Raw genomic sequence first — 13,304 nt, 5'->3', positions numbered from 1 at the left:
GTCCAAGTTTCTCAAAATGAAAATCCTTGCAAAAAAAGGGAACAAATGATTAAAGCAGTGGCTGACCTAAATGTTAGGAGCAAAGCTACCTTCATCACCAACATTAGTTGCATCTTGCCCATACTTCTTCTTAATCACAGACTGAGAAAGCAAAATGGAGACAATTGTGATGAATGCTGAAGATAATTATTGTGTTGTAAATTTGTGTTCTTTAAAAGAAAGGGAAAAGCTTGCCTTTAAATGATGATTATACTTCTATACCCATCTTCATGGCTTCCTTGAAGGAAGATGCCCCAACAGGCAGAATCATAAATTCCTACAAGAAAAAGAATGCACTAATTAGAACAAAGTCCTACAACAAAAAGGTATAACTGCTCATGGCACATTGCTGATCTGAGTATTACTTGCATTGCCAGCTTATTGCCCGCATGAGAACCTCCATTGATGACATTGAACGCAGGTACAGGCAACACTAAGCTTTTGTTACCGGCAAGATTGGCAATGTGCTTGTAAAGAGGGATCTTATTCACACCTGCTCCTACTTTACAGAGAGCAAGCGATACTGCCAATATAGCATTTGCACCAAGCTGACACATTGAAAAAAGACGAGAAGGAAAAGAACAATTAGCTTATGTAGGCCAAAAATGATGGTGTCATTGAAATATTACATAAATACAGTCGTAACCATTGTCGGTAGTTGAGGAAGACATGTTCAAAAGGTTTAATAATGCTATAAGAGTTAGGGCCATTCGAATTGGAAGTGTTTTTTATTTTATTTTTCTTCTCATTCTGATTCTTGAGGATCAGAATTGATGGGTACCCATGATTCTTGGCCATTGCAATTCTTGTTCCATTTATTTTATTATTGGAACCAAAACTAAAAAGAATCAAAATTGAAAAGGAAAAAAAAATGATCGTTTGTATACTAGATTGAATTTTTTTGTTTAATTGTAAGTAAAAGGATTGCTTAATGTACCTATTGGTTTCATAGTAAGGATGATCAAAGAATATTCTAAATTGATCGACTACAATCATCCAATATAAAAAGGAGATGAAACTAACTCACCAAGATTGAAACACAATTGTTGTACTCTTGCAAAATTGCGACGATAGTCTTCTTGTCATTGCCTCAATGATATTGTAAATCTGAAACACTTGGGTGTTTCTCAAATTTCAGTTAGAATAATTAGATTAGAATGCTTCTTCTTGTACAAATATCACTAATAGTGACTAGATCAATTGGACCATGATCCCTGTTCAACTCAATTGCTAGTCTATATGTGGAATGATTAAAATGGTGGGTTTAGATTGATCTTTACTAAAATGAAGAGTTAATATGAGTCAAAAGGAATTAGGGTTCAGAGTTAGACCTTTCTTTTGTTTGAACCATCAAAGAGTGGAAGATTGTCTTTAGTGTAAAACAATGCCCTTAGAATCTTCATATTGTCAATGTGGATTGTGTCGAAGAGGCGCACAAGTGTCTGATAGAAGGAAAACACACGTCGGATATGTGGCAACATGGGTAATATTCCATTAACCCTACAATTATGGGCTATGTTCTCTTCAACTTCCTCGTCATTGAAGTCTGAAGTTGTGATGTCAACTCCAAACGTTTTTTGCAGAAAGATGGCTAAAGCTTCAGTGCCACTGTCGTGGAATAAATAGAAGAAACATTTTTCAAGACAAATTTTAATATGGATACTTCAACTCTACCTATTGATACAGTTCATCTAATACAAATGTCCAAGATATCATTCATGAAATTGTAAAGAAATGTTGCACATTACAAGTAAACAGTGACATCAAGCAACAGATCAGCAGACACACTTGATTAAGTGATAAGAATTGGTAGATTTAAATGAGAATTAGGATGGGTTTGAAGGAGAAGGGCAGAAATAAGACATGCTTGACAAAGATCCCTAAATCACTCCATCCGTCCATCCAAGATACGAACTATAAGAACCCATACATGGGGCCATCAAATGGTAGGCCTGGAGATGTTCCTGAACAATTTTTCAAGATATGACAATGATTTTATTCCTGGGCTTTGGCTGAAGGTGGATAACATTGCCTCCATATCACGACATACATCCCAAACTAATCTTATCAACTATAATAACTAGAAAAAATTTATGATTTATTTAAGGGATTTAAACCTTAGTGATTGGATTCTTCTGTTAGGAATCCATTTCCATTCCTATACTTTGGATCTTATCAATGTCCACACCTTACTTCCAAAATATTACTACGGGCTACAATTTGTTGGAAATCTTTTATTTTGAAAAATCCTAATTACTAAGAGTCTCGTAAACCTTACATTAAAAAAGAAATTCAATTAATCAAATGAAATGAAAATTAATTACTAATAAATTATAAAATCTATTATTAGTTTATGTTTCATCGTATTAAGTCCATTGACCCAATCATATTATCTAGGATTAGATCATGTGGCTACAATAGTTAAATGATTATGTAACAACTCATAGTTATATAACAAGCCTCTCGTTTTCAATGAGAACCAATCAAAATCCTATTGATTTTGAACTTCATTAGCCCAAAACATTTGACATTGTTGCAGGGAGTATCGGACCAATTTCCTTCAATTAAGCACATGCCATTGTTGAGACCTTAGATCAAGAAGCTCGATCATCTTTCCTTTCTTTGTGCACTAAAACAAAAATTGTTTGAAATATTGGCATTACTATTGTTTATATCGCAAGGTCCAAAGTCCATTGGCTCAAGATGAGACCAATCTCCATGTTAAGGTCCAAACTTATCTCCATTTAGTTCAGGCATGATTATTTTCCCTAATTTGAGTGCTTCAGAACTGATTTTGAAGTGCGCTTGGGAGGAGTTGGAGAAGTGGTGGACCACAATGTGTGTTTGGGAACCAGTTCTGAGAAGTGCTGTGAAAAATGCTCTTGGGCTAAGTTAATATTTGGGAACCATCCTGGGTTTTTGAAAAAGTCCAAAATGCCCGTCCATGCAAGGGGTATAATTTTTAACCCTTCTAATGTAATATTAAGGTCTGAAAAATGTTGTCCCCTGATTTTTTATTTTTTATTTTTTATTTTGTTAAATGGCCAGAATGACCTTTTAAGCACTGCTTATTATTTTAATGCAAGTTTATTCCCTAAAACATGGAACTATCATGCATGATTTACATTTACATAGGTTAGAACAATCGATGCTTTTGTGCCTAAAGAAGGGAAGCAATGTGTACTTTCAAATTAAATGGCAATCATAGAAGCAAAAATAGAGTACTCTTACTCATCCAATGAAATGGGTATTACAAAAATAAGTATTTCTATAAGAAAAACACTTTCCTTACCATCATCATGGAAAAACAAGGATTAGAATTTAGAAGAAAACTAGATCACATGTTACCTATTTACTCTAATCTCTTCTACATACTAGCATAATCTAAACTTCTTTTTTATGATGTAGATCATATTGATGATGAAATTATCAAGGTTAATTTATATTATATTGTACTCTCTAATCCCAATTGTTGAACTTAAATTAGAGAAATCATAGATTTACATTGGGAACCAGAATTTTCCAATTACATAAATTAGTTCCTCGAGGCTGATGGAAAGATATTGGTTACTAGTGTATTTTATCTAGCATAAATTTCACTCCTAAGAGACCCTACCATACTTGTTAGGCAGCAAAGATTGGTATATTCACTAAATTTTCCACAAAGTTCAACAAACAATGCTGAAACTAGTGTAATGTTCGATCACTGGGAGTTTCAGACAAGCCTGAAACTAGTGTAATGTTCAATCATTGGGAGTTTAAAAACAGAAAGACATAACACCAAAAGAGAGGGAAAAAAATATTTATAAAAATCCTCATGGTCAATGGTATGAACAAAATCACATTCATGGTGGATTCTCTAACTCATTAGATTTGTACATGTCATCAATTCATAGTCCATTGGTGGGTCTTACACTTAATGGGAAAATCACACGGCCAAAAAAAAAATATAATAAGCTGAAATGAATGACAGACTCTAATAAATGAAATCCTTGAGGGATCCCAAGTGTATGAGTCAATCCTATTTGCTCAATCACTCTCTTACAGAATATCAGCTCCAACTAAAACCAAATTGTATGTGTTTTGCCGCTCCTAGGTGCCACAAGCATATGCGTGTCATGCCCATTCCTAGGCACCATGCCTAAGATGCCTAGGTGTCATATGTGTATCGAATCCATCAATATAAATGGCAATCTCAAACGACAAACAATTAGAGGAATCCTAGATACTAAGGTCTAACCAATACTAGTGCAATATGTGTGCTAAACAGATTGCCTAAATAAAAAACATAATTGGCCACACTCAAGAGTCAAGACTGCTTAATAGGGATTATAGAGATCAGGCCATGCTAGATCAAATCACACCATATTGTTTCGCACATGCCAGCATGAAAGAAGATGATATGTGATTGTTGATGCACCAGTATTGTATTTCATTCTCAACCCTATCAAAACATATTTACACGGAAAAACCATGGGAGTACATATTCTAAACAGTGGCTTGATTTGATGACAAAGGAGTTGATTCTGGATTTTAGATCCCGGTTATAGATTCTAATTTGGAATTTAAGAATCAATTTATAGAAGCTTATTTCAGAATTTAGAATATCACCTGTCCATACTACTTTTATACATTGTTTCGGAATGACAAAGTAGCCAAGTTAAGAGTCCTCGAGTCCAAATTTTATATTGGGGTGCATAATACTAATAGAACAGATTTGTGTTTGGTTGAGTAAGCCAAATTGAAATACTAGAACATTCATAGAAAAGGCGTGTTGAGTGATCTAATCCAATTTAGTAAAAGGCATAAAGTTATCTAGGGTGCTAAATAATTGAGATAAAATATTTAACAAGTTCAAAGTTATTTTGAACCTACATCACAGATCTGATAAACATCAACTCTAAAGTGGCAACATTGCAAACAAGCACTAAATCCCAATTCTTGTGTTTAAGAAGTATGTTCAATATCAAATTAAATCTTGAAATATGATGCCCAAAGAAATTCCTCATCAAAACCAATTAGACAATGAAGTTTTTAACTCAATTAACAGTATTTGCTTGAAATGCAACTTCATTTCTAAATATTCTTTTGTCCCTTCCAAATACACAATAATCTCAATGAAACCAACAAACTTTTTATTTATTCCTTGCTTTTTTAAAATGCTCTCTTCGTATTTTCCTTCTCATTTTAAAATCAGATGTCTCTAGAAAGAAACTGCATCTATACAGAAAACCACTCATCTAAATAAAAAAAATTGCTCTTACTTATTCAAATAAAATTACATGCTTCAAAATATAGGAATCTATCGGTATCGAAATTGATACGAAATATATCGAATAAAAAACCTAAATCTTCCATCCAAATCTAAATGGATCGGATAAAAAACCTTAATATAGTATATATAAAGAAAAGAGGGATTAAAGAGAGTACCTAGCCTGAAGTCGCAATGATTCTTGGCTTGTCGCGTGAGGTGACGCAGCAATCTGATCCTTCAAGCTATTAGAGACAAATAGCGAGATCGATAGGTCACTTTGAGCTATCAGGGACAGGTAGCGAGGAGATACAGAGAGAACGGGTATACAATCTAGGAGATCGATCGATCAAATAGAGTGGGAGATGAGATCTATCGAGGGAGACAGATCGATCGAGAAAGAGACTATGAGAGAGAGATAGAGAGGTCAATCGATCAATGGAGTGGTCGATCGATTGAGAGAGCGAATGAAAAAATGAGGTCGATCGATCAAGAGAGCCACTGTGAGAAAGCAAGAGACCGTGAGAGGCGATCGATCGATGACTGTGAGAGAGAGAGAGAGATCGTGAGAGGCAATCGATGACTATGAGAGAGAGACTGAGGCAATCGATCGATGCGAGAGGCAGAGAGGCAGAGAAACAGTGAGAGAGTGAGAATATAAGTTGGGTTTTAAAACGTGTTCCACAGGCCGCGGATTTTGGGTTTTAAAATTCGACGGACCAGGCCCAACAAATTTTTTTAGGCTAATTTGGGATTTTCACGTAGTGTCACTTCGGTAGCTGCTTTTGCAGTTATGACATCAGCTAATAGAGTTTGGAAGTCACGTACACATCGCTGAAAGAAAAACCAAGCATTGAATTTATGTCCTTAATTGCATGTCTATTTAAGTTGGCTGAGTGGCAATTATAGATTCTTGAAGGAATTGACGGAATAGGGGAAATGTGTGAAACTTTAGGACATCATGAAACAAGCATTAGGACATCATGAAACAAGCATAAAATCTATATCATCCAATTAAAATTAAAATAAGAGTCATGATATTCTGACGTTCCCCCTCTGACATATGCCGTCATCATAGAACTGTAGATTATTTGCCTCGAGCAACACAAGAAAAAGATTTATGATTCTCCGTATCCCGAGGAAAATAATCTACGGTCCTATGATGGGGCATCAAAAAATCTTTATTCTTAAAATAACCGTATGGTATGTGAAAGATGACGATTGATAACATTTCGTTATATGTTGGTGTGAGTATCGAAGAGTAATCCCTTCTAAAATGATCGTAATCATCAAATTGGAGTCCGACTTTGAAGCAGCTTGGTAACTTCAAAATTTTGGAGGAACCCTCCTAGCAACACAACACGTAACCTCTTTTATTTTTATTTCACCCCTATTTTTCGTTAATATTTGGGATACCTCCTTGAAGAACCACACGTCATCTAAGCGAGAGGGTTCTATCGAAATTTTAAAGCGGGATGGGCACTTCAAAGTTTTTTCCATCAAATTGTTCCACAAAAAAAATCAAAATAGAAGAGCATGTGATACATGAAAAGGTTACAATTATAGAGATCTTTGAAACCTTATTGCCTCCATCCTAGCTAGGACATTCAAAGAGCGTGTACCTTCAATAATTACAGGATCAACAACATGGTGTAATAGCAACAATTCTGATATGGAAATCCTAATAGATGACATGAAATGGTTGTGGAATTACCTTGTGAAGTGCCTTAATGTGCTCTCGAAAGAGCTTTTCTGTGTCAGCTTGATCTAATTCAGAGTTAATAGCACGCCTTTGGCGATCTTTCCCCAATTTAGGCTTTGATTCAGTCCAAGATGCCTAAAAAAGGCATATCCAGGCACAAAAGTTATATTTAATTAACTCAAAGTAGGTACTAACCAGGAAACCAGAAACTTGGGATTCAATTAGATAGTCACAAAACTCTCCGAATTTTTCAAAAAAAATGCAAAATTCTCCAAATTAGGGATTGACAGATTAAATCGGAAAATTGATGAATTAATTGAGTATTCCTCAATTAATTGGGGAACATGGGAACATTTTTACCCTTCACCTCCAAAATTTTAATTTTTTACAAGGTTTTTAAAGAGTTTGAAGATGTTTGGATTTGGCAAGAAACTCAAACACATATTTTGTATAATCTCTGAAATTTTGCCAATTTTTCACGAAACTTTCCCGAATTTTTTTCGAACTAAACCGAATTGATCCCCCCCACCGAATAATTAACAAATCTGAATTTTGATACCATTATTAGCCAAAATAGGAGATTTAATTTGAAGTAATAGACTTCTAGAGAATAAATGTTTGGTGTGAATCCAGTTTTGTAGGAAACCACAAAAAAAGAAGGGCATTTAATGCCATTTCACAAGTGTTTGGTTGTCCATTATACCATTAACTTGAGACCCTCATTTGACATGGCCAGAAATTTCACAAAGATAATCTCAAGCGATCCAACATATAACATCTACACCAATATCTGTCATGATCCAAAAATGAATCCCTTCATCAAATCATTGGAATCACTCTAAAGTGTGCAGATCCATGACCATATGATCATATTGATTGGTTTTGTGCAAACTTTGGAACCTAAGTTTCACATTTAGGTTACCCGGGCATAGTTCGGCATCACCTTGTTTATAACCCATTCCGAACAGTTCAATAGCAAAACATGTGTGCTTACCGACTCGTCCCTTTTGGCTTTTGTTGGTTGTTCAGCTTCCTCTTCCACAACCCTCAATTCAGATATATACTCGTTAAATAAAATCTCTCTTTCTTCATGCTTGACAGATTTGTATTCGGGGTCATTCCTTAGGCTATCTTTTTTTTTTTTTTAAAGTATAATATATTGAAGAAAAGAGGAAGAACAAAGTACAAGGAGGCTGAGGAAGCCTCACAAATAGCAGCAAAGCAAAAGAAAACTACAACATCAGTGATTACATAAAGAGTTACATCTAAAAACAAAGTCATCAAAAGTAATCCCCACAAACTCTATGTAGTGTTTTGACGAAAGGTACAAAAAGCCCAAGTTCTCCAAGAAACCTACATGAGAGCTTCTAATCTTACTATTGAACACCATGTTATTTCTCTCGTTCCACACCCCCCCCCCAAGCAATAGCCGAGGCTATCCTTCACCTGCACCAATAACAAAAGATTAAACATATCCTTTATAAAGATGAATAAATACGCAATGAAATGAACATCAAGAGAAAAATACCCCATGCATGTGTGCAGCAATGTTGTCAAAATCAAATCAGTGTGAGAAATTGTAAGATTTAGAATTCATACTGAATCAAAAGATTCATGAATATTTTTCTTTATGAGCTAAAACAAATGGGATGATACACTCCATGTACTGACAAAACAATCTATGTACTACAAATATGTAGGTCTAAGCTCATAGTCATTTGCACAACAAATCTTTTCTTGAAAAGAAGTATCAAACCCATGTATCATGTATCATGCCATAACTCTTTGTAAACAATCAATGATATGCAAACCAATCAAAATAGTACAATTGATAAAACAACTCTTGAATGGACCATAACCAAAACTCGCCCCCATTGAGTATTGATGATCCAATCAATCCATTTCTTTTGGAATCAATTAAGCAGGTGTAATCTTCTTCTAAAATTTCATCACTAAGTCCATTTCTCTTGGAATCAATTATGAATAATATAGATGCAATTTTTCAAAAATTAATGTGATTTTGATAATGTCAAGAACACAAAATCCTGTTTTGGTCCCCATTTCTCTAAGACCCAAATGGATCAGGAAAAGAAAAAAAACAAGTTTCCTGAGAACATATGATTTGAAATTTCAAATCCGAAGAAGTTCATTTGGCTGATGCAACTCATCTTTCTGATGTGCAGAATGTTTTCACATGCAACTCATCCTTCAGTACCTTTTAATAGGTGTTTGTAAACAATACAAAGAAGATATGTTAAGCCAAACATGTGATTTCATACAAAATCACCTACCTGGGACCAACGGGTATTTGTATTATATCCCCTTTGTCGCGAAGCATGGACTTGAATATTAGAATGCATCATTCAAACATTACAAAAGTTTGATTTAAGGTATTACCTCAACATTACAAAGAAATATAACATATTCAACTTTAGCAAGTGTTTACAATTGGCACCTCAATTTTTACTATATCTAACAAATAGAAATCTAAACCAAACAAAACAAAAAAGAGAAGATAGAGAGTTTCTATTGGCACCTCAATTTTTACTATTTCTAAATCATGATTTATTTTTTTATTAGATATTTCCCAAAACGTGGGCAACTTATGTCAAAGTTCTCTTTCCGATATAGTGTTCATTTTAATTCCTAAAACATGTTTTTCCAATAAAGACACTATTGGCAATGCACGACTTTTTCTCAACTATTAAAGAAAATATGGGAGTCAGAGATTCAGTCCATGTCTCTCTATGTACCCTAGTGGTACTTATAGAAAAGAAAACAAAAACACGTGTGTGTGTGTGTGTATATATATATATATATATGTCCCGTTCAGCAACAAACATTTTGACAAACATTTTGGCAAAACATTTTTCAAAACATGGGTTAGAGATTTTGGAATGGGCTGATTTTTGGTGATAATGATCTCCTCACCGTAGAGATCATCCTCACCAAAAATTAGCCCATTCCAAAACCTCTTACCCATGTTTTGAAAAATGTTTTGCCAAAATGTTTGTCAAAATGTTTGTTGCTGAACGGGACCCTATATATATATATATATATATATATATATATATATATATATATATATATGGGATTTCTTCTCTGATTGGACCACTGTTATCATCAGATTTTTTTTATCTTCATTCTTCTTTTAATGATTTTCTCATTTTTCTTTTATATGATTTAACTTTAATTTTGAATTACTAACTAGTTTGTTTGTTAAATCAGATTTCTACTTAGAATTACTAGAGTGGTTGAATAATTGGGACAGTGCACGTTCCAAAATACTTACCAATCCCTGTTTTTTCATTGTGTAATATATATTTAAATTTTAAAATGGTAAGCTTTTACACTAAAATACCCTAAATTCTCCCTACCCATGTGCATTAATTGTAGGGGCACAACAGATGCTCAAATTCGAAATGGAAGTTTATAGATGTATTAAAAGGTGGAAGTTTATAGATGTATATTTAAATGATTATTATCTATTAAAAGGTGGTTCAATTCAACAGATGCTCAAATGCTCAACCACAAAATCATATCTTATATAGATTACAATCATTTAAAGTATTAGAAAACAATATAAAATATGAAATTACGTTGGTTAATTAGGTTGACTTTTCAAAAGCTTCACCAAGATTTCAAAATATTGGTTGAGTCATCCTAGATCACGAATGATTCAATTTGAGTTTCTCGCATGATTGCCTCCAAGTCCGAGATGACATTCTTAATTTATCTCGACCTCTTTAATGAATTTAAAATATAAAAAAGAAAAAAAAAATTCATAATGCTTAGGCTTTCCACATTAATGAGTTTAAAAGTGTAGTCACATTTGAGAAATTTCTATAGACCTATCAAGACCATCCAGCATCTCTATACATTTAACACAAAGAAAGCTCTTGTAACCACAATTCATAAGTTGATAAATAACAACCATTTTTTAATACCATCGATCAATATGTTGTCAAGAAATAAAATCTAAAAGTGAAGAATTTTACCAATGAAACTCTATCCTTGGGATGTGTTTGATCTTATAATTCTCTGGGCCTCCATCAGGACTTAACTTCCGTGCAAGATCACCGTGACAATTGACCATAGTCAATTTTTGGAGTGTGGTGATTAATTGCAAACCTTCGGGGAGAGTTCTCAAACTTGGACAATAGAAGTATAGGAACTTCAAGCTTGGGAATGATCCTTGTTCAAGTTCTGTCCATTCAATTAGAGATTCGGATTGAATAATGAGTCTCTCTAGACTAGGAAACCCACCAGACCTGCAGAACTCTCTACCAATATACCTTGCTGTATAGGCCTCATTAAATTCAAGAAATTTCAAGTTAGGAAGAGACTCAAGGACAGAAACTGGGTTCTCCAATAGATTAGAAGACGTTAAAACTAAGTGAGTGAGGTTTTTCATGGAGCTGAACCAATCAGGCATTTCCTGTAAGCACCCTACTAGACGAAGCTTTTGAAGGAGAGGCGGAGGTGAGAATGGTTCCAAAGAAGGTAGGAAATGTTCTTCGTTGAGAAAATAGTCTTCTTCACAGGTTGTTGCTGATAGAGATAAGGAGAGAAGTCCAGTCATCTTCGTTATAGAAACATATAACTCACTTGCATCTTCTTCTATTAAATAAGCAATTCCAAGTTGTCTGATTTGGGTTAAGTTACTTAACTCACTGGCAATGCCATCACCGACGTATAAACCACTCAAAGTCTGGAGGTTCTTCAATCGTCCTATCCCTATAAGGCCCAAAGTTCGTTTCTGCCCATTTCCGCGTATATTAAGGCGCCTTAATTGTAAGAGATTCCAAATTGGTACTTCTTTCAACGAACGACAATCAATATCCAAAGTTTGGAGGTTTCGAAGATTGCCTATACTCTCTGGAAGCTTCTCTAAATTATGAAACGTCAATTTTAGATATCTTAGGTTTATCAGATTTCCCACTTCTTCTTCTATTATGATGCTCTTACTTCGTTTAAAACAGAGACTTAACACCCGCAACAATTTCCAATTGTATAATTTTATTTGCGAAGGATTTGAAATAATTAGAGATCGAATTGATGAGATATGGATATTTTCCAAGTTGACTACTATTTCTTTGTCGTAGATACGTAGGTGACGAATATCCTTAATGTACAAATATCCATCTCTTGCTGCAACACAGTGACGATATGGGTTGGGAACAGAGCAGTGAAGAAAGTCGGGCAGATATCCATTTTGAACTTGAACCATTCCTAGTTCAATTAACTTGTTGATATTGCCTTCGACAATATCCTCCATTCTCTCTCCTCTTGGAATTTCTTCAATTACACCTACGGCCATCAATTGCTCAACCAAATTGCCTTTATCTCTACCCCTATCTCCAAGGTAAAAGCAAGAGTAAATGAAGCAGGATTTAAGATCTATCGATAAAGTAATAAATTTATTTATAAAAGATTTTTCACCTTTAATAATAACGCTATGTTCGATCGACAATGACGCAATTGAAGTATCCAGCTGAGACTTGACATCCAGAATTTCAACGAGACATTCGTTGATAATTCTCAATTCACATCCGAGCAGAGCAGTAGCCACTATTCGATCTGAGTCGTTCAACCCATCTTTGCTATTATTATTTATCTGGATGATGAATAGATTGATACAATCATCAACGTCATGGATGGTTTCTTTGAACCTAACCAACCAATTGTGAATCGATTCTTTCAATTGGATGCTTCTTATGTTGGACCTGGCACTGAAGTAACCGATTTGAATGAGTTCGCTATGGAAAGGTTGGATATGAGAATTTAGATGTGAAAGTTGGGACTTGAGAAGTAGGATTTCATCTTCTAGGCCACCAAATATTTCAGACTCCTCATGTAATAGTGAATTTAATCTCCGAAGGAAAATGGTTGCTACGACTTCTTCCATTAATTCTCTCTTTGATTATGTGAAAAAACAAATAAAATCAAAGCTCTTAGAGGTTTAAGAAAACAAGAAGCTCTTGATTGTTTAAATAACTAAATAGCATATGAGATAAGAAATATATAGACATCATTTGAGTCAAGGTCGTCTCCGTCGTCTCTCTTTCTCTCTGTTTTTTTTTTTCTTCTAAAACAATTATTGTACCTTTTTTTCTTTAAAAAATATCAAAACTAACCCCACTGTCGGTGCAAAAGATAGGACAACATTGGAGTCAAGTCTTCTCCATCTCTCTCTCTCTCTCTCTTTTTCTAATGCCATTATCGTATCTTCTTTCTCCATAGAATACCAAAACTAACCTCGTGTTGTCGAAGGAAGAGAAAGTAAAACATTAACTCACTTCTTTCAAATAG

General features: G+C 34.5%; 1 protein-coding gene and 1 pseudogene across 2 annotated transcripts in view; both read right to left on the bottom strand.

Moving 5' to 3' along the window:
• LOC147397833 (transcription initiation factor TFIID subunit 15-like) overlaps nucleotides 1–5,952 on the bottom strand; it is a 43,025-nt pseudogene extending 37,073 nt beyond the window's left edge. The window contains exons 1-6 of the transcript XR_015179597.1: nucleotides 5,470–5,952; nucleotides 1,371–1,647; nucleotides 1,067–1,154; nucleotides 405–587; nucleotides 235–316; nucleotides 67–141 (exon numbers count right to left, since the gene is read on the bottom strand). The product of XR_015179597.1 is annotated as a transcription initiation factor TFIID subunit 15-like (transcript). The remainder of the gene's footprint in view (nucleotides 1–66; nucleotides 142–234; nucleotides 317–404; nucleotides 588–1,066; nucleotides 1,155–1,370; nucleotides 1,648–5,469) is intronic.
• Nucleotides 5,953–8,191: 2,239 nt separating this feature from the next.
• LOC147397832 (putative disease resistance RPP8-like protein 4) lies at nucleotides 8,192–13,069 on the bottom strand. Its single transcript, XM_086446836.1, has 2 exons — nucleotides 10,991–13,069; nucleotides 8,192–8,438 (listed from the first exon to the last, which is right to left on the bottom strand). The coding sequence occupies exons 1-2, from the start codon at nucleotides 12,898–12,900 to the stop codon at nucleotides 8,435–8,437; spliced, it is 1,914 nt and encodes a 637-aa protein (XP_086302962.1). The 5' UTR covers nucleotides 12,901–13,069; the 3' UTR covers nucleotides 8,192–8,434.
• Nucleotides 13,070–13,304: the final 235 nt, after the last annotated feature.

This window comes from Akebia trifoliata, chromosome 7 (genome assembly GCF_017979445.1).
Source record: "Akebia trifoliata isolate Shusen 1 chromosome 7, ASM1797944v1, whole genome shotgun sequence".
In the NCBI taxonomy this organism is placed as follows: domain Eukaryota; kingdom Viridiplantae; phylum Streptophyta; class Magnoliopsida; order Ranunculales; family Lardizabalaceae; genus Akebia; species Akebia trifoliata.
The sequence above is the reverse complement of the archived record's forward strand: the minus strand, read 5'-3'. Positions and strand labels throughout refer to the sequence as shown.

Excerpts from the sequence above, each read along its gene's own strand:
- LOC147397832 (XM_086446836.1), bottom strand. The coding sequence starts at position 12,900 with ATGGAAGAAGTCGTAGCAACCATTTTCCTTCGGAGATTAAATTCACTA.